The sequence below is a fragment of the Dipodomys ordii genome, unplaced genomic scaffold, assembly GCF_000151885.1.
Source record: "Dipodomys ordii isolate 6190 unplaced genomic scaffold, Dord_2.0 Scaffold178, whole genome shotgun sequence".
Classification (NCBI taxonomy): domain Eukaryota; kingdom Metazoa; phylum Chordata; class Mammalia; order Rodentia; family Heteromyidae; genus Dipodomys; species Dipodomys ordii.
Window position 1 is genome coordinate 1,438,995 of NW_012267394.1, and position 25,328 is coordinate 1,464,322.

At 34.2% G+C, this 25,328-nt stretch overlaps 1 protein-coding gene across 1 annotated transcript in view; it reads right to left on the minus strand.

Annotated features, from left to right (window-relative positions):
* Diaph2 (diaphanous-related formin 2) overlaps positions 1 to 25,328 on the minus strand; it is an 805,268-nt gene that overhangs the window by 591,977 nt on the left and 187,963 nt on the right. The window contains exons 7-10 of the mRNA XM_013033825.1: positions 9,447 to 9,521; positions 9,298 to 9,367; positions 5,559 to 5,695; positions 2,896 to 3,004 (exon numbers count right to left, since the gene is read on the minus strand). Of these exons, the coding sequence (XP_012889279.1) occupies positions 2,896 to 3,004; positions 5,559 to 5,695; positions 9,298 to 9,367; positions 9,447 to 9,521 (391 nt within the window). The remainder of the gene's footprint in view (positions 1 to 2,895; positions 3,005 to 5,558; positions 5,696 to 9,297; positions 9,368 to 9,446; positions 9,522 to 25,328) is intronic.

A 25,328-nucleotide genomic window follows, 5' to 3' on the forward strand; every position in this document is an offset into this window, starting at 1 on the left:
GGGGGGAGGGGGGAGCCTGGGAAGTGATGTGAAGGGGTAAACAAAGGAGGAGGCTGCAATTCTTGGTAAGAAATGTAAGCATTATACTGCCCATGCAATTGTAACCCCTCTGTATAGTATGTTCACAAATAAAATAAAATTAAAAAAAAATTTTTAAACATAAATTCTCCCTGGACAAAAAAATAAATAAAAATAAAAATATAGTGAGAGTGCTGAGTTTTGAATGGTAATTTGGAAAGAGTAGAAACAAGTATAGATTATTCTTTTTGCCACATGCAGTACAAAATGAAAAGGGATGAAAGGCTGGCAAGAAGTGTGAAAAGAAGGTAGTGCAGTACACGAGATAGAAAATGCTCCTGATACGAAGACGTTAATGAAGACAGCACCTAACCACCTGTAATTTCTCATGTATTCCTTTTAAAGACTGAAAAGTAATGAAAATACTATCCTACATACCAAATTTCCCTTCAAAAGTGAGTTAGGAAAACAACTCTACAAGGAAAAAAACTCCTGGAAGACATTAATAACCTGTTTTAAAATCAAATAGGGGAAGTATATAGTTGTTATTTAAAAAGATAATTAGTCCTGTATTTTAACAGAATTACTTCCTGAGACTGTAATAACATTTTGAGAAGTCTCAGGATATTACCAAAATAGAAAAGTAATTTTGTTAAAAAACAGCACTAATTATATTTTTTAAACAGCAGATTTAAACTTTTGTTTTTCGTTTCTGCATTCTGAATATATTTTTGAACTTTTAGAGAATTATTTTTTCATTGACATTAAATACGCCTAATAAAAAGCCCACTTCACAATTCTTATGAGAGCACTAAGCCCTGTATATAACAAAGTACTAATATTTGTAGCTCATTAAAGTAAGGAATTTCAAATTGTAGCTTGCATATGTTTGCATCTATAATCAGTCTTCAACAATTTCTTTAATACTTAGCAAGATGTCTATAATTCTTCCATATGTTATTTGTTAAACAATTACTATTTTCTCATTTCATTGTGTACAGCTTCCTGAAGTCTAGCAAATGTCAGATTAGACACATCTCTTGGGGTTAAACTACTGTATGGTAGAGGTGTCATTTTAAAGGATAAGTAACACAATATATCAAAGTTGGAAGCTCAAAAACCTAAGTCAAATCATAGTTCTACTTCCTTAACAGCTGTGTGTTTGTAAGTAGGTATCATCTCCCAGAAACTCAATTCCTTGATCAGTAAACTTCAGAGGATAATATGTAACTCATAGAATTATTATTTAAAATTAATTTTTAAATGGTATAGAGAAAGCATACAAAGAGGTGACATTGTTCAAAAAAGAACTGTACTCATTAACTGATTTAAGAAATGATAATCTCTCTGTACAACACCTTAATAACAAAAATTATATTAAAAACATTTCTTAAATATGTAAATATTCATAGCTCAAGTGTGGTGAATTGCATAAGGAATGTAAAAAACTGAATATAATTAATTACTATTTTCCATAATACAAATGGTGCAAGCAACAAATACATATGTTAAAGTCAAGGAAATTTAGTTAAGTCCAATCATAAGAATAACAACAAAATTTCAAAAAGGCATCTAAAACAGAGACAGATTTCGATCTTTCACTAGAGGTAGGAAATTTTATTAACATGAAATTTTATGACAAGGAGGAAAAGGAAAACAGTGGAAGCTATCTCAATTTAAAAATCATATTTGATATAAAAAGGACACATAAAAGTATATCAAAATTTTACTCATAATTGAAGTAAAAGAATTGATACAGAAAAATCTTTAAATATTTGAAGAAGTATTATATTTTTATTACACTACAGATTCTATTTAGATAAGCCAGTTCATTTATCTGATAAATTTCAAACTCTGGGGAAAAAAAGTATAGATGCTTTTTAATCCAGTAAAAAAAAAAAAAAAGAAAATCAAGAGTGATTGTTTCACAACAGATAACTAATATAATAAACAGTATAATATAACTTCATAAAATTAAATGTGGAAATATATTCTCTGTAAAATGGCAAAGCAAGACCTTAAAACACATCACAAAGACCATTTTTCATGGTGCATTAAATGGCATAGACACTGATGAAAAAAACAAAAACAAAAAAACAATTACTATCCGAGACCAAACTGGCATAAAATTCTAGCTTTCACAAGGTGTGTTACCTTTCCACAAATAATTTATCTCCCTCAGTTTATTCATCTCAGAAACAAATAAGAGCCAACATTTATAAAAGATTTTGAGAAATTAAATGCTATATGCAAAATAAAACATTTTATTCAAGCCATATTATAAATATGGGCAATAAAAATGATTTCTCACTAATCAATAACAAAGTCATTACCAGAATCCACCTAAGAATAGTCAACCTGTTTTGCCATTTAGGTTATGTCTACAAAGGGCATTTAGGTTAGGTTGTGTCTACAAAGGGCTAGTACATGGACTCTGACATAGGGGTTGCAATTCAATCCCACCACTTTGGTAAGTAACACCTTCAGCTGCTGTCTGAATGGCACAGAGAGATGTGTTTAATTTTCTAAAATTTCTACCAAAACCCTAACTTTTCTGTAACACTTGCAACAATGTGACGTTGATTCAACTATTGTTTTTTGGCCAAGAGTATTACTGAGGCCTCTATTTCCACATTTTATTATATTAATCACTAAATTATGATATCAATGATAATCATAAGTGCCATACTTATAATTCAGAAGTAGTTTTCCTAATTTTAAACAAATTTTTATTCCCACAAACAAAATGTGTAGCATCACGAAGTATTTTACTTTTACATTGCATTCTATTTAAATAACAGCTAAAATGCAGTTGGTGTCATAGAAAATAAGTACTCTAAATATAATTAAAAGCAATTTAAAACAAGAGGAACTCACCTGTAACTGCAAGGCCTCATGACTTTCTAATCCTTCCACAATTAGTGAAAATCGTTCCCTGTTATTTCTTTCTGCTGCTGCCGTAATAGCCCCTAAAAGTTTGTCTAGGCTGTAGAGCAAGAGAGAGAGACAGACAGAGAGAGAGACAGAGACAGAGAGAGAGAAAGAAAAAACAGAAAACAGAAATGACAAATATTTCTTACACGTTTTGCACATATATTATTCCATGTACACTTACCTATTTGATTCCAGTGCTTACAGCTTATATAGCTTTGTATGTCCCTCCCCAATGGTATAACCCCTGTTTTCACTATATTTGATGTTAGTATAATTTGGGGAGGGGAAGGGAAAAAACAAATTGTTTAAATAGGGATACAGGTGGACCCATTGTAACAATGAAATGTACAAGATGCTATGTTGAAAAACGAACTTTACAACTTGGGGGGTGGTGGGAAGGGGAAAAAAAGGAGGAGGCAACAATGCTTGATAACAAATGTACTCATTACCTTGCTCATGTAATTGTAACCCCTCTGTACAGTATTATCACAATAAAAAGACTTATGAATAAAAAATCTTTAGTTATTTTGTACTTTTTAAAAGAGAAGTTAATATATGTATTTATAATATATAACACAATATTTTGAACCATATATATTTGGAAAATGGCAAAAATCAACCAAAGTAATGTATACATGATCTCACATACTTGATTTTTGTGTATACATGACACTATTATTGTAGGTACAATAATGTACAACTCATTATATTAAATTTATTCCTTCTAAGTGAAATACTATTACAATATGTAGATTGTTCTTCTGCCAATATACTTCTACAAGTCAAATACCGATGCTTTTTAAATAATTTTAGAGCATAAAAAATTAATTGGGAAAAAAGCTTCTGTGTGAACCTTTAAAAAAATGCTTGTGGACCACATACGTGGCTACTCAGTAAGCAGATATCTAAGATTGTCATTTGAGCTTGCCCAGACAGACGATTCCAAGAAACTCATTATCTCTAATTAATTTTTAAAAAGCTGGAACTGAAGCCATGGCTCACGTCGTAGAGTGCCAGCCATGAGCAAAAAAAGTCAATCAAATGTACAGGTCCTAAGTTCAAGCACCAGTACCGCAAAAGAAAATTAAATTAAACCATTTATTCAAGTGTAAATAGAGTGACATTTTAAAAAGAAAAGTTCCTAGCAATTAAAAGCATCAGCATAAGCAGTGCACTGTGGCTAATGCCTGTAATCCTAGCAATTCAGGGGGCTAAGATCTGATTTGAAGCCAGCTCAGGCACGTAAGCCTATGAGACTCTAATCTCAAATTAACCACCAGAAAACCCAAAGTGCCACTGTGGCTCAAAATGATAGAACACTAGCCTTGAGCTAAAATCTCAGGAATAGGTCCACTATCAAGTTAAAAAAAAATTGTATGTAAGAAACCAATTCATCTAAGCAAAAGTACTGGTATCTCCATACAATGCTAAGATCAACTTAAATTCTATGCAGTATTCTATTACTAACAAATGATATCAAAAATTATAATTAAATCAAAAATTGTATGAGGTTAGTGTATAATTTATGGATTAAGAGGTGAAAATATTTACTAAAATATTGACATACAAACTGATTTTTATATATAGCATTAGGAAACTACTTCTGCTACTGGTATGTCATTTGTTATCATTGAGAAAAGAGTTAAATTTATACATAGCATACTTTTTAACATATATGTTTTTGATCTCTAAGGATGGTAGGTAGCACTAAGCAACATCTCATTTATTCAAAAGGTTTTAAGAAAGTCAACATATTAGAGCATACATCTTGCCAGGTGCTACTGGCTGAAGCCTGTAAATCCTAGCTACTCATGAGGCTGAGATCCAAAAATCTTGGTTCAAAGACAACCCAGGCATGAAAGTCCAAGAGACTTTTATCTCCAATTAACATCCAGAAGGCAAGAAATGAACCTGTGGCTGAAAGTGGCAGAGTCCTAGTCTTGAGCAAAAGAAGTCAAGAAAACACCCAAGCCCTCAGTTTACGCACCAAGAACCAAAACCAAACATTTTGATTCATATGGAAAGTATCATTATCACACTATGTTTTCCCAAGAAATATTTTGTCTTTAGAATATATTTAAGAAGCTACGACTTCTTAAAACCTGACTCATTAATGACATGAACTTCTAACTTTTGCTTCAGAGTCAGTATTATTACCATGTAATTAATTGCCACACGCATACACACACACACACACACACACACACACACACTATCAACAACCTTGGGTTGTTTTTAACAGTTTAAGTTATTTCATTTTGCAAATAATTTGTACAAAATTTAGTGAACATAAGTGAGTGAAAAAAATAACTTTCAGAAGATAATAGTATAAAAGCAAACAGTGAATTCAGTGAGTCAAAAAGCATGACATACAGTGGGGGGGATGGGTGTGTATTTATCAATTTTTAATTCATTTTTGAAGAATTTCCTTTTAGGATTCTTTCAAAACCTACTTTTCACACTATCAACAAAATACATACACACAATATAAAATATTAACCCAAACTTTCCTAACATCTAATATATTTTCCATGTAAAAACATAAGTAAGACTTAATTTCTCAAGTATCGTTTTAAGTGTAGTAAGTAAAATACAGTAATACTTACATGTTGTCTTCTCCAACAATACAAATAGCAGAGAGTAATTTTACTATTTCAGTCATCATGTTGGGTTGTTTGGGGTCAATTGCTCTTGCCAATAGGAAAAGGCTCCTTTCATCTCCCAGAATTCTTTGCAATCCAAACTAAAGAAAAAGGAAGAAAGAACTTCCATTCAAAATTAAAATGGCTATGAAACTTATCTTCCATGTTTAAAAAAAGTGACTTAAGTCACTTTTTTTCAAAAGCAAATGCTTCCAAAGTAAAATTCTACCTAACCATATAAAGGGTTTTCAAATGAAATTATATCTTTGTTTCTTTATTTGAAATGACTGCATCTTGTGCTGTGATCAAGTATGGCCTCCAGTAGCCTGTACTAAGAAGTACATAAAAACTTCAGGAAAAATATAGGATCAGTATCATTTCAACAAAGGAATATTGGCCACAAAATAATACGATTGTAAAATTCTTCGTATGTCACTTGGTATCCCTGGAAAAGTCTAAAATGCCTGGTTAAATTGCCCAGTACAATGAAGGTAAGCACAAATTTTTGGTTAAAATATAAAATCTCTATTTTATATTATGAACCACTTAAAAAAGCAGTAAACCTTGGTATGGATTTTCCCATACCTTCTTACAGTTATACTCCTATATCAGATAACCACAAACACTTTAATAGCAAAGAAATACTACCTGGTTTTTAAGAACCACAATTAAGCAAAGGAGACACCATTTTCACATAGGTTTTAAGCTAAACCCTACATAGGTGTACCCAAATGCACAAAGGTCTAATAGATATATCTTTGAGATTTGTTGTACCAGGAAGACAGTGTTTAGTTTCATTTTTATCACACAAATTACTTCTCAGTTTCTCATATGTTTCCTTCATTTTAGTCAAATGGTAAAGTTTAACATGTCATCAGATTACAGTTGCCACTTTAAAGTAAATTTTAGCTAAGTACTAAACATATGAATGCTAATAATAATAATTTAACTTACAAAAAAACTTGTGGTAGGGCAAAATATACCTAATGCTCTTAAATTCATAGGTCAAATCAATCAAATGAGATTGAAAACATTTAATTTTCTTAATTTTTACTTGTTTAATAATTTCTAGCATGTAGGGAAATACTATAAAACTAAAGATACAAGAAATAAATTTGGAAAAGCATCAATCCAAATATAAGAGTAAAATTATGTCAATAGATATTAAGAAACAATAGATTGGTTTCATGGTCATACTAGTACAAGCACAGGGGAAAAGAGTTTTCAGAATATGCTAAACGCTAAAGGACCAAGATAATTCAATGCTTTAAGATTTTAAGAATTTATTGCAATGCAACCTCTGTTTATTTCTGGATCTGGCTAATTTCACTTAATATAATTCACAAAATTCAGTGTCCTGTTGTAATTCTCTTCTGCAATATGTTTCTGTAGTGGTCTTATCCAAATTTGAAAAATAAAGTTTTTTCAGTTAAAAAGAACTTATTGCAATACAATACTTATTCCTATATAATGTTAATATATTGTATATTTTTAATTTGAATAGTTATGCCAATTGTCTCACATGCTTATACTTTAAAAGAACTGTTTATTCATGTTCTAAGCGCCTATGTGAAAGACATAAATACAGCATAAAATCTAACCTTAGGTTAGGATAATCTACATCAAAATATGTTCTTCAAAACTGCCAAACCATTACAAAATAGAAAAAATGTGCGGTTGTATCAAGGTATATCCTGTAGTAATAGGATTTCTTAGAAAGGCTTACTACTACTAAAACTTCCTGGAGTGACTATTCTGATTGTAAGTCTTTGACAGTTGACAAGGGCAGTCAGTAGGAATTTGTAACTAATCTTAATTTACAGATGGGGAGCATGATCAGCCATAGGTTAATTCATTTTCCAAACGCTATTTCAACTTATTACTGGCAATATATGAACCATATCTCCTGATCTCTAGTGCTTTGTTCCCTTTCCATTATATTATTATGGCTCTCAAATGCAAAAAGAAATCTATGTTCACTTAGCGCTTCTTGTTAGATATCACATACTTTTTAGCCAGATTAAAGAACACAGAAATAAAGAAATTCTGGTAGGAACTGGTAGGAGCCTTTTTATAAGACATTACCAGAAACACCACTAAGAGTATATTCTATGAAGGAGACTCATGCCCACCAGCAATCATATTTGACACAATGCAATATTCCTTGAAGATCATAGAACATGTGCATACTTATGTGTAATTACATATGCCTAACAAAGACTGTTTGCAAATTATTAAATATAATTGCAAAATGGGCGCCAGTGGCTCATGCCAGTAATCCCAGCTACTCAGGAGGCTGAACTCTGAAGACTGCATTCAAAGCCAAGTCAAGAAAGTCCATGAGACTCTTATATCCAATTAACCACCAGGAACCCAGAAGTGGTGCTGTGGTTCAAGTAGTAGAGCAGTTGCCTTGAGCTGAAGAGCTCAAGGACAGCGCCCAGGCCCAGAGTTCAAGCCTCAGGAATGACGGGGGGAGGGGGGAGGGGGGGGAGAACATCGCTTATTAATAGCTATTGTTCACATGTGGCAAGTTTCTGATTATTGTTTCATTTATTTCTATTAAGAATTTTAAGATTATTAAAACACCTTCTAAATATAATTATGTAATTAAATGAATTAGTTTATAGTATTATACTTGTAGCCATATAGAGGGAGAATTTATAAGACAAAAGAAAATTTAGTGTAAATTTTACACTATCCTACATACATGGTATTGTATATATTATATAAAATATATTATATAAGTTATTATATATTATGCTTTTGGAGGCATTGACCTGCATAACCCCATCTGAGCTCCTGTGTGCCCTGAGGATACATCCAAGCATACATTCCTCTGGGGGAGTAAGGGACACCCCTTCCTCCATGTGGGGCAAAGGTTCTGCGCCCAGCACCAGAATCAGGTGATGGTTTGTAGAAAGTGCCATTCATGCTTCTCCTAGTTAACCCCATAGAACAATGCCTTGAGACCCTCTTTGTGTATTCACTTGTGCTTTACCTACTTTTACAACCTTGATTACTGGAACTACTCCACATTTGTTAACAAGGATTAACTTTTCCTGTTTACTGACTTAAAAGTTCAACTCTCATTGTCTGTGTTCCCTTAAAACTGTTTAAGATTAACTCTCTGCCCCTGACTGAAGATTTACTTCTCCTGCCTGTGTGCTGTACATAAGCATGTGAAGTTTCAATAAACTTTGTCTATACCCTCATGGTGTATAGACAAAGTGCCTATACCAGAAATCTCGTTCCCAGGTCCCACTGTGGAAACAGTAACATTAGCCCCCTGCTGTCATCCAGAGATGTCTTTTACAGGCTAACCACTGATATCATTAGAACATAAAAGAGAAATCTTAACCTTACAATGCCCGACACACAAGTAAAAGCTTATCCTTGATCATTTATTTTCAATTGAATAAAACCTCTCTGAGTGAAAATTGTATTCAACTTAAAACATTTAAATTTCCTATTACCATAAAAGGAAAAAATTACCAAAATTGGAAAGACTACTAGTAGGTTTGTGCAACTGCAAAACTTACCAATAAATATTATATGAAGTATTTTGAAAGTTATAATGATTTGCATCATAAAGACTCTTGTAAAGTGAATAAGCACACACTATTTTTTCTGTTTCATACTTTTCATACCATTAGGGAAGTTTTCTTGTTTCATAATAGAGGCAGAAATAAGTACAACTTACCTTATTATTCATAAATGCTTTGAGGCATTGAATAAGTTTATACTGATTCTTTTTATCAATATTTTCTTGCCTAAATAAAAAAAATAGATCATATTACATTGCATTTCAAATTTCCCTTTTGGTGAAATTTTTTAAATGTTTTTTCTTACTGTTTTTTGTCCAGGAGCTTTTCCAGCACATCTAAAAGGAGTCCCAGACCTTCATGACCGAAGTTGTTAACCCAGCTAAGAAAGAAAGAGAACAACCAGATAAGTTCCTTTATTTTAAACAGTAAATATACAAAATGAAATTTTGGTTTTCAAATCTGATAATATTGTCTTTACATGTATCTACTTTTATTATTTCTTTTGTTTCAAATATTGACTCTCTGAGGGTACCTCAGAGATATTCCAAAGCATAAAACTCCAACACTAACTTTGAAAGGCTTCAAGGCGCAAATAACTATTTTGATGCAATAAGGTTTTTGCACTACGAGTCTTCTAACCAAGTATGAACTTTTTCATTTCTACTCTACATATAATCTTTATCTCGTAAGGTCTGATTTTATGATTGTTGCCACATACTTTACCCACCTGTATCAATTACTAGCTCCATAAACAATGTATTTATCTTACTTACCTTTCCATCTTACATCTCATTTAGTAGAGTACCTTATACATCATCACTAAATATTTATATCATGTATAGCCAACACTAAATTGATTCAATAAATTTAAATTTGTATTTCAAATCTAATTAAATTTACTACTTTTTGTGGCAAAAAGAATAAGGAGTCTAAGCTGAGTGCTGGTGGTTCACCCCTGTAATCCTAACTACCCAGGAGTCTAAGATCTGGGGATCACAGTTCAAAACTACCTCTGGCAGCAAAGTCCATGACACTCTTATTTCCAATTAACTGATAGAAAACTGGAAGTGGCTCAAGGAAGAGCTCAAGGATAGTGCCCAGGCCTGGAGTGCAACCTGGAGCCCCAACCAAAGAAAAAAAAGAGACACCATCTAATACTGCTGCAGAAGTCCATAAACATATATATATATATATACACACACACACACACATATATATATATATATATATGTAGCAGACTTCTGAGAAGCAAGAATTAAAATATATAATCTCTCTACACACACACACATATGTATGTATATATATTTCATGATGCTAGGGATAGAAGCTAGGGCCTCATACATGTCAGATAAATATTATAGCACTGAGCCAGTCCTCATATATGACAGATAAATATTATAGCACTGAACCACATCTCCAGGGTCTATTCTATTCCACAATTTTTAAACTATCGTTTCATAGCTAACTACGGTGAAGCTAATCAACATAGCAGAGAACTGCATTTGTAGGAAAATATCAGAAAGAGTGATGGGATCACTGAAGAAAATATAGTTTACAATAGCTGATATTCAAAACCAATCAAATCGAGAATATATCTAGAAGCTCATTTTAAACAGATTCTGCTTTAATTTCTGTAATGGAAACAAGAAAAATCAATATGACATTGTAATGTTAATTGGAAGCAAGCTACTATACAATTAAGGCATCTAATCACCCAGCACAATGAGCTATCTTCTCTAAATATACTTGATAATCAGTGGGATGGTGGGAGAACGATAAAAGGACATCAATTCTGAGTGTAATATATTGTTTCTAATCTATGAGCCAAAAAATCACCATATACTACAATATAAATATAGGTATACACAATAAGTAACATTGCAGTAATGTTAAACCAATTTATAAATACAACTTTCAATATTTATATGCCTTGGCATTTGGGACAAAAATCTGTAATTTCTTTAAAATTAGTATTTCCAAATTGTGTTTAGCTTCTAAATTTTAATTGTATTCCCATATCTAGTGCTATGAAGTTTATCAGGATTATTTATTTTTAGGTATAGGGAATTGTTTGACACAAGAACATGATTTATATTTGTTCATTTGAAATCAGTTTACCCACACACGCCAGACAGTTTCAAATTGTGCAATTACTATTGTTTTCCTCAAAAAGGGGTGGGGGAAGATGGAGAAATATAATCATGAAACCTAAGTGTGAGGCAGAGGGAACTGCTTATTATAAATTAAAGAGAAGTCCCAACTGAGAATATTTTAGGCTGATGGACAGAAGTGTCCTCTAAGAAGTCACTAGACTTTTTTAAATGGAGAGAATAGGAGCCCCAAAGAGATGGTTGCTAGGGTAACAAAATAATTATGATATAGCATGATATAGAATCTTTGTTCCCTTTTGTCTTGCTAGTACTGTAGTTCTCTGTCTTTCAGGTGTCAGTTTGTGGTGCTTACTGTTTACACATTTTTCTGTCCTTTCCTCCTTTTCTTCCTTCCATATTTCTGTCTTTATATGAATGTATGAAGGTGTATATAAACACACATACATGCACAAAACACATGACACATACACTAAAACACACATACACTACAAATGAAATGAGGTAGGTTTTTTAAATTAATTTTAGCTGGGTACTCTGGCTCATACCTGTAATCCTAGCTACTTAGTAGACTGAGATCTGAGGGTCAGGGTTCAAAGCAAGCCCAGGCACCAAAGCCCATGAGACTCATCTCTTGAAGTAACCACCAAAAAGCCAAAAGTGGAGATGTGGATTAAATGGTAGAATGTAGGCCCTGACCAAAATCATTAAAGGACAATGTATAGGCAATATGTTCAAGCTTCAGAACCAATTCTAGGGGGATAAAAAGTAGTTCAAAGCAAAATGTTAATTATAATACATGAGTTGGTATACCAGAAGTAAAAGTCACTGATTCTCAAACTATGCTTCCAAACCAGTTTCCACATCTGGACTTGAATCACTACCATCCTCATCTCTGCCATCATGTCCCTGGGATTACAAATGTGAGCAATCATTCCTGACTAGTATTTGAATTTTTATACAATATATAAAATAGTCCAAACACATATTTCAATTCATCTATTCATGGGCAAAAAAATAAGACTATAATCATTGGAAACTCATATTAGTTACTTATATTTAATTTTAACCACATGTAATTTCTGGTCAGTTCAGATCAGCATAATCATGGAAATTACAAATAATTGGGGGGGAAAGGGGGGGAAAAGAGAGAGCATTGATAGTTCATACAGAATCATGACAGTAAAAACTATATTTATGAGTTAAAGTCTTAAAATTGAAATATATTTCAACCTTTCACAAATTCTCAGGTCACTATTTTTATTTTTTTTTGGGGGGGGGGTCTGGTCATGAGGCCTGAACTCTAGGCCTGGGCGCTGTCCCTCAGCTCTTCAGCTCAAGGCTAGCGCTCTACCACTTGAGCCACAGCACCACTTCCGGCTTTTTTCTTTTTGCTTATGTGGTGCTGAGGAAACAAACCCAGGGCCTCAGTCATGCAAGGCAAGCACTCTACCACTGAGCCACCTTCCCAGCCCCTCAGGTCACTATTTTTAAAGTGCCAATATATACCAATCAGCATAATCAAAGGAAAGAAAATATTACATTTAAGGAAAGTATCAGAGCATTCATTTAACCCTAAATCAAAAGAAAGCAAGATTCTCCTCTCTCTACCTCTCAAGGGCTAAATAAAATGGAAAAAAAAGATAAAAAATCTTTGTAAATGTACATTTTATATTGAAGAACAGGATGACATTTGTTACCTAAGTTTCATTTTCCCAAAAACTCAGTCTTTTCTCCATGAATTAGACTTTCAGACTCTTAATTATTTAATTACATTTCATGTAAACATAACTTGTATATTTGGTAAACAAGAGTTCAGTACATTATACACAATGGAGACTTCGTGTCTATTTGTGGTTTGAGTAACCAGATTTATGTCTATTAAAAGGTTAAAGTTAAAATTAGAAGTTCTATACTAAGTCCCACAAAGCTGTACAAGCAATTGGTCTCATGTGACAGAGTGCAATATTAGCCATGTCATCCCTTTATCACTATTTGTGCAATGCTAACGGCTAGTATCGAGGGTTATGTGTTCTGTACAAAGGATTTTATTTCTCTCTAATGGCCTTCTATTCCCATGTGTAATCTCATACTACAATCCAAATCATTGGAACATCAAATAAAATGAATGGTAGTTCAGCTTCATGGGAGAATTCAGAAACCTGGTAAAATTTTAACACATAAAACCAAAAATTCAAAGAGTTAAGGAAAGTTTAGAAGATTATTGTTAAGTGCTTTTTTATTTAATGCCAGTGTTGCCAATGTAATGCTTCTCAATGCAATTAAAACCCAATCTTAGTTATATACACTTAGGGAAAGAAAAAGGATCCAGGATGATTAAGAACAAAGTATAGCTCAGCAAAACAATATTGTACATTTGATTCATGGATCAATATCCTCAAAGAGTAGCCAAGAAGAACAATATCTTCATCAGGTTTAAGGAATAATTTGTCCAGCTGAATCAACTTCATAATGGTTTTCCTATCAACATGGATTTCAACTCAAAATAAAATGTTGCCAGGTGCCTGTGGCTTACGCCTATAAATCTTACCTGTTAGGAGGCTAAAATGAGGATTGTGTTTTCAGAGCTATCCAAGCAAAAAAGTTGATGCCTTAGCTCCAGAATAACTAGCAAAAGTCAGGCTGATGGCATGGCTTAAGTGGTATAGTAAGAGTGTAATGAGCAAGCAGAGAAAATACATCTTGAGTTCCAATCCTAGACACTCTATATAAATTCCTAAAAATAACAAAAAAAAGAGGGAGGAATTTCCATATAGTATAAATGACTTAGAGGTTGTTTTGGTTTTTTGGTGTATTATTTTGTTAGTTTTGTTTGTTTTTGCTGGTCCTGGGGCTTGAAAACCAGGACCTTGGCTCTGACCCCAAGGCGCTTTGTGCTCAAGTCGAATACCCTTCCACTTGAGTCACAGTGCCACTTCTGGCTTTTTCTGAGTAGTTTACTGAAGATAAGAGTCTCATGGACTTTACTGCTCAGGCTGACTTCAAACCGGGATCCTCACCTCTCAGCACCATAAGTAGTTAAGATTACAGGTGAGAGCCACTGGTACCAAGCAACTTGGTCTTAATCCAATAAAAAACCTACATATCCGTTAGAATTTGTGTATATGAAAGTTAAAGCAGTAGCACTGGGCCTTTGAATGTCCTTGGATTCACTGTGACAGATCAGAACATGAACTGGGTCTGACCAATTATAAAGCACCTATTTAATGTGATACAGCCATTTCCAGACATTTGCCTTTGAATCATGACACTTGCTGACAATTTAGTTCACCTGATTCATAGAAAAGTTGAATGAATCAATTATTTAGCTTGCCCTCTTACTGGTTTTGATTGCAATGCCATGATAGAATACTATTTCCTAAGTAAACATCAAAAATCACATTTCATCTTTCTCTGTGGCTACGTTTATTCTCACATCCAGCCTTATTGGAAGGATCTTACTATGTCTTATTGCTATGTGCATCATACACATTTTAAAGAATTTCTTAAAGATGAAGAAATGTGTACTCTTCCTAGTTGTTTAAGTGATATAGAAAACAAATTCCTTAAAAAAAAAGAAAACCAATTCCTTTTCCATATTAGCAAGAACTAGTAAATACATGAGTTACACATCATAGTCTCCTTAGGGAAAGAATTTAAGTAAAATTATTCTCTCAAAGGACACAGGTTCCTTATTCATTAAAATCAATTTCTTAAGCTGCCCAAATTATTTTGGAGTTAGTTTAAGAAATGGCTTAAACCCAAATTGGTTTAAATAACCAATAAGTTATGCAAGAGTACTACCTTCTCACATGTTTTTAAAAATTATCATTACAAGACATTATAAGACATCTTTTCCCATAGTAATGGTAGGAGTAAAAATATGTTTATTTTTTAAAAGTCTACAAAAATGAAAACAGGCTCTTCAATTTCTAGTAAATAAGAGAATGTAAGAGGAAAGAGCATTCTACACCTTAACAAAGCCCAGTCACATTTTACATCTCCATATGCTTGAAATTTTGAACATAATCATGTTAGGACACTTACTGAAGCTGCCTGATAAGTGATATAACCAGTCAAACTTATAATAATAAACTGTTAACTTCCACAAGAAAAATGTATTCATTTATTTTCCTAGCTAAGTAATACAGTTAAAATTCTATCCTGCACCCCATAAGACATTCAATTTCATTTGATTTAGTGGAATTTTATTAAAATGAACTCCCTGCAAAAAAAATCACATTCCTAATCAGTAAGCCCTGGAAATGAAACAGAGCTGACACGAAGTTTATCTGTCATGAACCAGGCAAGTAAGAATGCAATGAGAAAAACAGAGGCAGTAGCACATACCACCTACACATATACTTTTTTCCTAACCCAGTAGGTATCTTGTACAGTCCCATTCTGGTGGGCAGCAGATAAGTTAAATGAATTTTCTTGCTCTGTAACAGGGGTAAGGAGCACTGAAGAGTAATTGTTATTTGATTACTAAACAACACAAATGCAACAGTTCTCGCCACCAGGTGCACTGCCAAAAACATATAATTAAAGACTCATTATCCACTGTGATAGCTATGTAGACAAAGATAAAAAAAATTGAACTGATCACACCTATTTTTAGTATAGGAGAACCATTACCAAATTTTAACAGGACTTTTTCCTTACATTCTCATTTTGCAAATGCCCTGCCACCTCCAAAAAGATGATGGAAAATTCAAATGTTTTCCCTCAGAATGGGATCTGTAATGGTTAATTGCTTAGGATTTTTTTTTTTTTGGATCTGGTCTTGGGGCCTGAACTCTGGGCCTGGGTGCTGTCCCTCAGCTCTTCAGCTCAAGGCTAGCGCTCTACCACTCCAGCCACAGCGCCACTTCAGGCTTTTTCCTTTTTGCTTATGTGGTGCTGAGGAATTGAACCCAGGGCCTCAGGCATGCAAGGGAAGCGTTCTACCACTGAGCCACCCTCCCAGTCCTGCTTGGGATTTTTATATATATTTTTAAATTGCTCAGCTCTGAGAAAGATACCATAGAGATAATGTGATGTACAGTGATGAAAAATTGTATATATCAAACAATTTGCTACACATATTTTCTCCCAACAGAGCAGGAAATGAAGCAACTTTCAAGTATACACTATACTGATATTTACTATAGTCAGCTAGAAATATAGTAGATCTTGTTTATCCCTCCTAACTACAATTTTCTATCTTTTGACACATTAATGTCATAATGTAGCCAGTTTTACTTATTTTTAAGACATTAAGTTCTTTAATATTGCCAATGACTTTTAAAAATATAAGCCATGAATATATATATATATAAACCGTGAATATATAAAATCTTTAATAAAAACATATTAAACATGTTGGAAATATTTTTTTTCAAAGTCAAATTAAGCCAAGATAGTGATCACTTTGGTTGAGGAAAAGTAACATAAAAAGAAGGGCATAGTCAGATGCCAGCTACTTAAGAGGCTAAGATCTCATGATTTTGATTCGCTAGCCCAAGCAAGAAAGTGAGTAAGACTCATATGTCTAATTATCCACCCAAAAGCTAAAAGTAGAGCTATGGCTGGAGTGATAGAGTGCTATCCTTGAGAAAAAAAGCTAAGCTATATCACCCAGACCTTGAGTTAAATCCCCAGGAGTAGCACAAAAGAAAGAAAGAAAGAAAGAAAGAGAGAGAGAGAAAGAAAAAAAGAGAGAGAGAGAGAGAAAGAAAGGAAGGAAGAAAGAAAGAAAGAAAGAAAGAAAGAAAGAAAGAAAGAAAGAAAGAAAGAAAGAAAGAAAGAAAGAAAGGAAGAAAGGAAGAAAGGAAGAAAGGAAGAAAAGAAACTAGCAATTTGGATAGGAAGAAAATCTTCTAATGTTCTATAGCACAGTGGAGAAACTATGGCTTACAAAAATTGTGTATTTCCAATAGAAAAGATTATTCCTTACACAAAGAAATACTAAATATTCAGAGATCAATATGGTAATTACCCAGATCAGATAAGTACATATTACAAATATTTATGGAAATGTTTTAAAGGGCTCATAAATATGTACAATTAAAATGTATCAGTACGAAAGCAGAAAAAAAATAGCAGATAACACTATATCTAGCCTTCTTCCTCTAGGAGAAAGCAATGAACAATAACTAAAGTGATTTCTCATAAGATGAGAGAACACTCCCAGGTCAATGTTCCTTACCACTTACATTTAAAGAACAATGGCATTTTAACTGACACTTAAAACACTAAGCTCAAAGATGTTACAGAACTCCTAAATATCTTCTATATCAAAGTAAAAATCTATTAATGTTTAATGTAATTATAGTGTTGGATCCATTTCATGTTTCTCACTCTCTGACAGATATTAATATATGAAAATTTATGATCATTTGATTTTTAATTGTTTACAATATGCCATTCCTCAGTAGTTTGGGTTTTTTTGTTTTTATTTATTTTTATTTATTTTTTTGGGGGGGTGTTCGGTTGTGGAGCCTGAACTCTGGGCCTGGCCGCTGTCCCTCAGCTCTTCAGCTCAAGGCTAATGCTCTACCACTTGAGCCAGAGTGCCACTTCCGGCTTTTTTCTTTTTGCTTATGTGGTGCTGAGGAATCGAACCTAGGGCCTCAGGCATGCAAGTCAAGCGCTCTACCACTGAGCCACCTTCCCAGCCCTGTTTATATTTTTTGTTTTTGTTTTTGTCAGTTATGGGGCTTGAACTCCAGGCCTGTGCACTGTCACTCAGCTATTCAGCTCAAGGTAAGTTCTCTACCACTTGAGCCACAGCAGTTTTTGGGTGGTTTATTGGAGATAAGAGTCGCATAGACTTTCCTGCCCAAGCGGGCTTTGAACCATGAGCCTCAGATCTCAGCTTCTTGAGTAGCTAGGATTGAAAGCATGAGACACCAGTGCCCGGCCATTCTGCAGTAGTTTTGATAAGCAAATGTTGAATGAACATATCCAAGAAATGATCTCCGCAAACTTCTTTTAAAAGATAATATCAAAGGAGACAGGTTACCACCTAAGGAGTATCCTCAAAACCAGGGAAAGTTGGAATCAATCTGAGTACTGCCAATAACACCAGAAAAGAGGTCTAACCATAAAACAGATCTAACAAGTGCAAATGAGCTGAATTGGGGTATAAGAAGGCTTGAATTTCATTCTTAAATGACAGACTACTAAATCACCTAACTTAAAAGTAGTTTCATTTTAAAAGTACAATATGTGCTTGGTACCAGTAGCTCAGGCCTATATAATCCTAGCAGTTTAGGAGGCTGAGATCTAAAGATCAGGCTCAAAGCCAGCAGAAAATTCAATGAGACTTTTATCTGCAATTAACCACACAAAGCTCAAAATGGAGGTATGTCTCAAGTGGTAGAGTCGTAGCCTTGAGAAGCTCAGAAATACTGCCCAGGATGAGTTCAAGCCCCAGGACCAGCACCAAAAAAGAAAAAAAGTTCAGTATGACATGATGCTGTTTTCTCTATACTGCCTCTATACTACTGGACTCCATGACAATAACAACAACAACAAAAATAATATTGTCAGATTTAAATTGCCTAATGTGAAACTATACACACTGATAGTGTTACTGCTGACCAGATGGGAAATATTTGAAAATTAGTTGTCCATGATTTAACATCAGTAAAACAGCAGGGGTCATAGTGCAAATACTGTTATCTAGTACACAGAGATCTTCTTTCAATCAACCACAAAGACTAGCAGTTTTCTGTGCTAGTTGGCACCTTAATTCTGAGTTGTCAGATATCCAGGTCCTATAAAGAGATATTCCAAGGGGAGAGCCTTAGGGGCATTTCTCAAGTAGAATACAACTTGGTAGTAGGTTAAATTACTAAAGAGCTGAAAACCAGTACTATTCTGCTAGGTCTTTGTACAAACACCACGACCTTGATGTTTTGTAAGTTATAGCCACAAAGAGGAAACAGACATTCATAGAGATCCTCTGTACTTTATGGAAAACTATCAGCCACTCACTCTACTGTGTTTTACAATGCCCTTCTTTTGAAGACCCAGAAAATAAAATTCTCAGAGTACAGAATTAGAAAGAATGTCCTTTCTTAAAAAAAAAAAAATAGAAGTGCAGTCATTTGTCAGGTCTGTCTTGCAATATTCACATTTTCCTGCCTTGGATAAAAGGAAATTTGTAAGTACCTTATACAAGGGTCATTACCTTGCAATGTTCTAGGCTTTTGGAAATGTGCTACCTTTTCTGCTTGTTTGTTGGCACATGTATTTCCCCCATGTGTTAATGATAATGGTAGATGTGTACATCTGTTAATTATGCTATATAAGCAATAAAAACTTTGGTAATAGTTCTGTAGTAGGGCTGGGAAGGTGGCTCAGTGGTAGAGCACTTGCCTTGCATGTATGAGGCCCTGGGTTCGATTCCTCAGCACCACATAAGCAAAAAGAAAAAAAACGGAAATGGAGCTGTGGCTCAAGTGGCAGAGAGCTAGCCCTGAGCTGAAGAGCTGAGGGACAGCGTCCAGGCCCAGAGTTTAGGCCCCACGACCGGACCAAAAAAAAAAAGTTCTGTAGTGTAAGAGGAGCATATTAATTAGTATAGTTTGTATCTTAACACATTAATCCATTTGAATCAAAATAAAACCATTTTAAGTAATAAAAATCAATAATAAATTTCTTCCAAATACTTATTTTGAGTAAATAGAAAATGTAATAAAAACATATTAAATGCTTTTGAATGTGAGGAAATTAGTCTTCTATTAAGAAATCTAAGCAAAATGGCAGTGGCTCTGGCCTGTAATCCTATCTCCTCAGGAGGCTGTGATCTGAGGATCAAGGTTCAAAGCAGGAAAGCCCTTGAGAGTCTAATCTCCAATTAACCACCAAAAAGCTGGAAGTGGATCTGTGGCTCAAGTGTTCATCTTCAGGAAAAGAAGCTCTAGGACAGAGTCAATACCTTGAATTCAAACCTCTGAACTAGTACAAAAAAAAAAAGAGGGGAGAGGGGGGATGGGAGAGAATGGGAGGGGAAGAAATAAGGGGGAGAAGGGAGGAAAAGAAGAAGGGAGGGAAAAAGAGGGAAGGGAGGGAAGGGAGGGAGGGAGGAAGGGAGAAAGGGAGGAAGAGGGAAGGGAGGGAGGAAGGAATCTAACTAGACAAGTGCACATGGCTTATGCCTATAATACTAACTGCTTAGGAGAATGAGATCTGAAGATCATGCTCCAAATCCAGACTGGGTAGGAAAAGTCTGTGTTTTTCTCATCTCCAGTTAACTAACCCAAAAGCCAGAAATATGGCTCAACTGGTAGAGAAAAAGCTCAAGAACCCAGGCACTTAGTTTAAGCCCCAGGACTGGCATAAAAGAAATTTAAATGTGCCTGGTACTTGCTGTTGGATTTCATTTACTTTTATAATTATAGTTTAGTTATAAGTTTCTGCCAATTTTAGATAGCATATATATATATATAGTATATATGTGTGTATGTATATATATATATATATATACATACACACACACACATATATATAGGCTTTCTAATGAAAAACATTTAAATGGTAAAAATTGGAACCTTGGTACATATGTTATATATTAATAAAATAAATACCAATACAAACATTTTCTCTTATTAAAGAAAACATCAAAACTGGGTAATTACAATATGTGGTTCAAATGGCCTATCCAGAAAGCATGAAGTCCTGAGTTTAAAACTAAGTTTTGCCAACAACAAAACAATAAATAAATATGAATGCCAGGCATATAGTGGTACAAGCCTGAAATCTTAGAACATGGGAGTTTGAGACAAACTTGGTAGATACCTAGCAAGACTTCCCTGGGGAAAAAAATCTAAGGTTAGGTGTATGCCTACAATCTCAGCTAGATGGGAGGCTAATGGAGAAGGAAAGCTGCCTGAGGTCATCTGGGTAAGAACTTGAAACCTTAGTAGAAAAACAATGAAATCTTAAAGGGGCCATGGCATAGTTTGCAGAGTATCTGGTAAGAAACCATGAGAATCTGAGTTAAAACACTAGGCAAAAAATTTTAAAACAACAACAAAATCTTGGGCGCCTAAGTCAAGGTTATACTTTGAAGTAGAAGGTATAGGATTAAAAAAAAACACCAACAACAAATCAAGCTGGGCCAAATACTGGTGGCTCATGTCTACAATCCTAGCTACTCAAGATGCTGAGATCTGAGAATCACAGTTCAAAGCCAGCCTGGGCAGAAAAGTCATCTCCAAGCAACCACCAAAAAGACTCTGTGGCAAGTGGTAGAGAGTTAGCCTGGAGCTTAACAGCTCAGAGAAGTGCCAAATCCCTGTGATCAAGACCCAAGAATGGCACTAAATAAATAAAGATAAGCCACCCCTAATCCTCAGAAGGTTGAAATCTAAAGGATCATGATTTGAAGACAGCATGTGCAGAAAAGTCCATGAAACTCCATATTCAAAGTAATCAGCACAATCAGAATGGTGATATGGTTAAGTAATAGAACACCAGCCAAGCAAGCAAGCCCAGCAAGTCCAAAGACTGAAGTTGAAACCCTAGACCTAGCAAAAAGAAAAGAAAAAGTACTTCAAGGTCACTTAAAATTTATTACAGCAGTTAAATTAATATCAGTGTATCACTGATATTAACTGAAATAGTTGAGCAGGATTTGGGGGAAAAAAGTACTTAAATTGGCATAACTGCTATGGGTTTACTATTTGCTATTGTGTGAGGGTACACACACACACACACACACACACACACACACACACACAAAAGTTATTTTAAATATGTACTTGAGGGGGCTGGGAAGTTGGCTCAGTGGTAGAGCGCTTGCCTTGCATGCCTGAGGCTCTGGGTTCGATTCCTCAGCACCACATAAGCAAAAATAAAAAAGCCAGAAGTGGTGCTGTGGCTCAAGTGGTAGAGCGCGAGCCTTGAGCTGAAGAGCTGAGGGACAGCGCCCAGGCCCAGAGTTCAGTCCCCACGACCGGACCCAAAAAAAAAAAAAACTGTACTTGAGCCTGCACAAGTGGCTCAGGCCTGTAATCCTAGCTACTCAGGAGGCTGAGATCTGAGGATCGAGGTTCAAAGCCGGCCTGGGCAGGAAAGGCTATGAGACTCTTCAATAAACCATTCAGAAAACCAGAAGTGGCACTGTGGCTCAAGTGGTAGAGAGCTAGCCTTGAACTGAAGAGCTGAGGGACAACAACCAGGCCCAGAGTTCCAGCCCCACAAATGACAAAAGAAAAAAGAATTAATAATAATAAAATAAATTAATTAAATTAAAAAATAAAAATATGTACTAGAAACTTAAAGCAACTACAAAATACCTATATTAAAAAAACAGCTTTAATAATAGTGCTCACAGTGCTATCTTATGAGTTGCATTCACAATAGTAAATCCTGGTCATATTTCTACATCATTAAAAACAATGGCCTCATCATTCAATTCTCCATAGGCAACTCCCTGTGAAATACCCTGACTACTGATTGCACCTATCTTTATATTAACTCTCTAAGTAGTGTTGGTTGCTTTGCCAAGCTTTTAATAAGTTTAATAAGGCTGTTTAAACATAATTGAGAATGTAATTCTATGCCTAATTTATATTGCTGTCAAGATTCAGCTATTTTCATTATGATGATTATGTTAAAACACATATTTGTTAATGTGCTTGAAAATATATTTAAATCTAAAGGGAAAAATATTCAAATAAAAATGCTCCAGAGGTCATAGAAATAATAGCACATGTATAAAATCATTAAAGATATCTTCCGACCTTAATCAACTTAAAAACATTAGCTAAGGAAGCTACAATCCATTGGGAAGTGAATATATAGACACTATGCCTTGAGACTGGCAGATAACTAGATCCTAAGCAACATAGAAAAAAAAAAAAAACAAGCTTCCTAGTGGGGTAAAATGCCCCTCAAAAGCTGTAAGGCAATTTCAGAAACAACTCTGAAAAGAATTGCATGCAATCACAACTCCGTGATACTATTCTTCAAACCAGTATTTGCTATTTTTGTCATTTGTTGAGAAATCATAGTGACAATGATTTATTGCTACACATTTTCTTTGGATCGTCATAAGATGTATTGCAAAATACCTATACATCCTTTAGCTGGGAATAAAATCACACAAATTCATTGGTCATTTCTCAGTAGCTGCTGGCTTCCTTACATACACTTTAGGAAAGGCATTTGGAAAAAATAATTCTGTAAATAATGGAGTTCTCAGTCTAAATCAAACACAGATAATGATATGTGTAAAATCTAATGCAATTTGTGATAGCACATTAGGATTTGTTTTATATTCAAAGCTCATGGATTTTTAGGTGAATAGAGTTGAAAACATTCAATTTCATTAATTCAGCATGCAACAGTAGAAGTACTGTTGTATAAAGCATGCTATGCTGTCTGTAGCTTATGGATATGGTTCAAATGAAACTAATAGGTTTCTTTCCTATGTAAAGGAAGTCAGTGACATTCTTTTTCTGTGATTACAGCTAAAAATGCATGGCCACAAAACAGTGCTAGATTAATGCAAATTCATTCTCAATGCTAGAGAAGCATAGGTTGTTATTGATGTTGGGTCAATAGCCATATCAAATCACACATTATTGTATATAAATTATACAATATCAGCCATGAAGAAACAAATAAGAGGTCAAGTGGGTCTCTTCCCAGAGGAGATTAAAGTCGAAATGAGAAAAGCAGGTATACAAGCATAAAACTATTATAGAAAACATGAATGTATATGTGAATGTATGCAGTAGAAAAATAAATGTTGAGGAAATATATAGTAAGGGAATGATTTGGGGACATGACCAGTTAATGATGGTTTATCAAAGGAACTTGAAAATGGTTGCCTTTAGCATAAAATAGTATAAAGTAATTATTTTCTTAGTGCCTTTTTGATCAGACTGATTAAATACCATGTGAATTTGAAATTCATGACTCCATTTAATATTCCAAAATATTAGTGTGTATTTGTATTTATTAATATTTTTATTTTTCTCGGGACAATGTGTATATGTGTGTATTTATTTATATTTTTATTTTACTAGAGGAAGAACCAAAAACATTAGTCATAACTGGTAAGGTAAGGCAGAAATCAGGCCTAAGAAGGCAAATGAGCATGAAGTTCAATTAAATACTTATGCAACAGCTTTAGAAATACTTTTCATCAATATTTAAGTAATTATGAGTTTCTGCCTGGGGTTAATTAAATATAACTATAAATAGAAGAAAACAATGGGATAACAAGAAAACCTCAAGATTTATGGAGAAAAGTTTTCTCCTCTCTGCAAATAATTTCTAAGCATGATCTTAGTTCCAGTGGTAATGGGAACTAGGCTAAAAGTACGAAAACAGGAAAGAATGATGTTTATAGCTAGAATGACTCCATATGAGGCCTAAAGAATTCCACTGAGGACCGAGACTACTACAGAGAGTAAGTGCACAAGGACTAATAAAATCAGCACATACATTCCATTGTGACTTTTCCACATAATAACACATCTTTCAGAATTTAGTACAACACAAATTTTTCCTTTATATAAGTAACAAGGTACATAACACTACATTATGGATAATAAACCTACCAAATGCTTTTTCTTTTTAGCTATTCAAAACTATTTTATGCTATACACAGGAAAATAATTTTTCTGCTGTTATCAATGGTTTTAAGGATTATGTTCATTTGCATAATTCCAGGGCATATAATATCCACCTACCAATGCTAAACAATACCTTATTTGGGAAAAAAAATCTTCATAGGTAAAATTGAAGGACCAAGATAACATTTGTATTGAATGTGGGTGGGTCCTAAATCCATTGAAAAATATCCTTACACAGGTGACACAGATACTTAGAAAAAGACTTGTGCTGATGGAGGCAGACACTGCTGTTTGTATACAATTAGCTAAGGAATTCCACAAGCCAAGCTAAAAGATAATTTAGGAAGAGCTTCTCTATGACAAAGCCATAGTAATCAAAACAGCTTGGTACTGGCACAAGAACAGACCTGGGGACCAATGGAATAGAACAAAAAACACAGAAATGAAACCACAGACCTGAGACCATCTAATCTTCGATAAAGGAGCTAAAAAAAATAG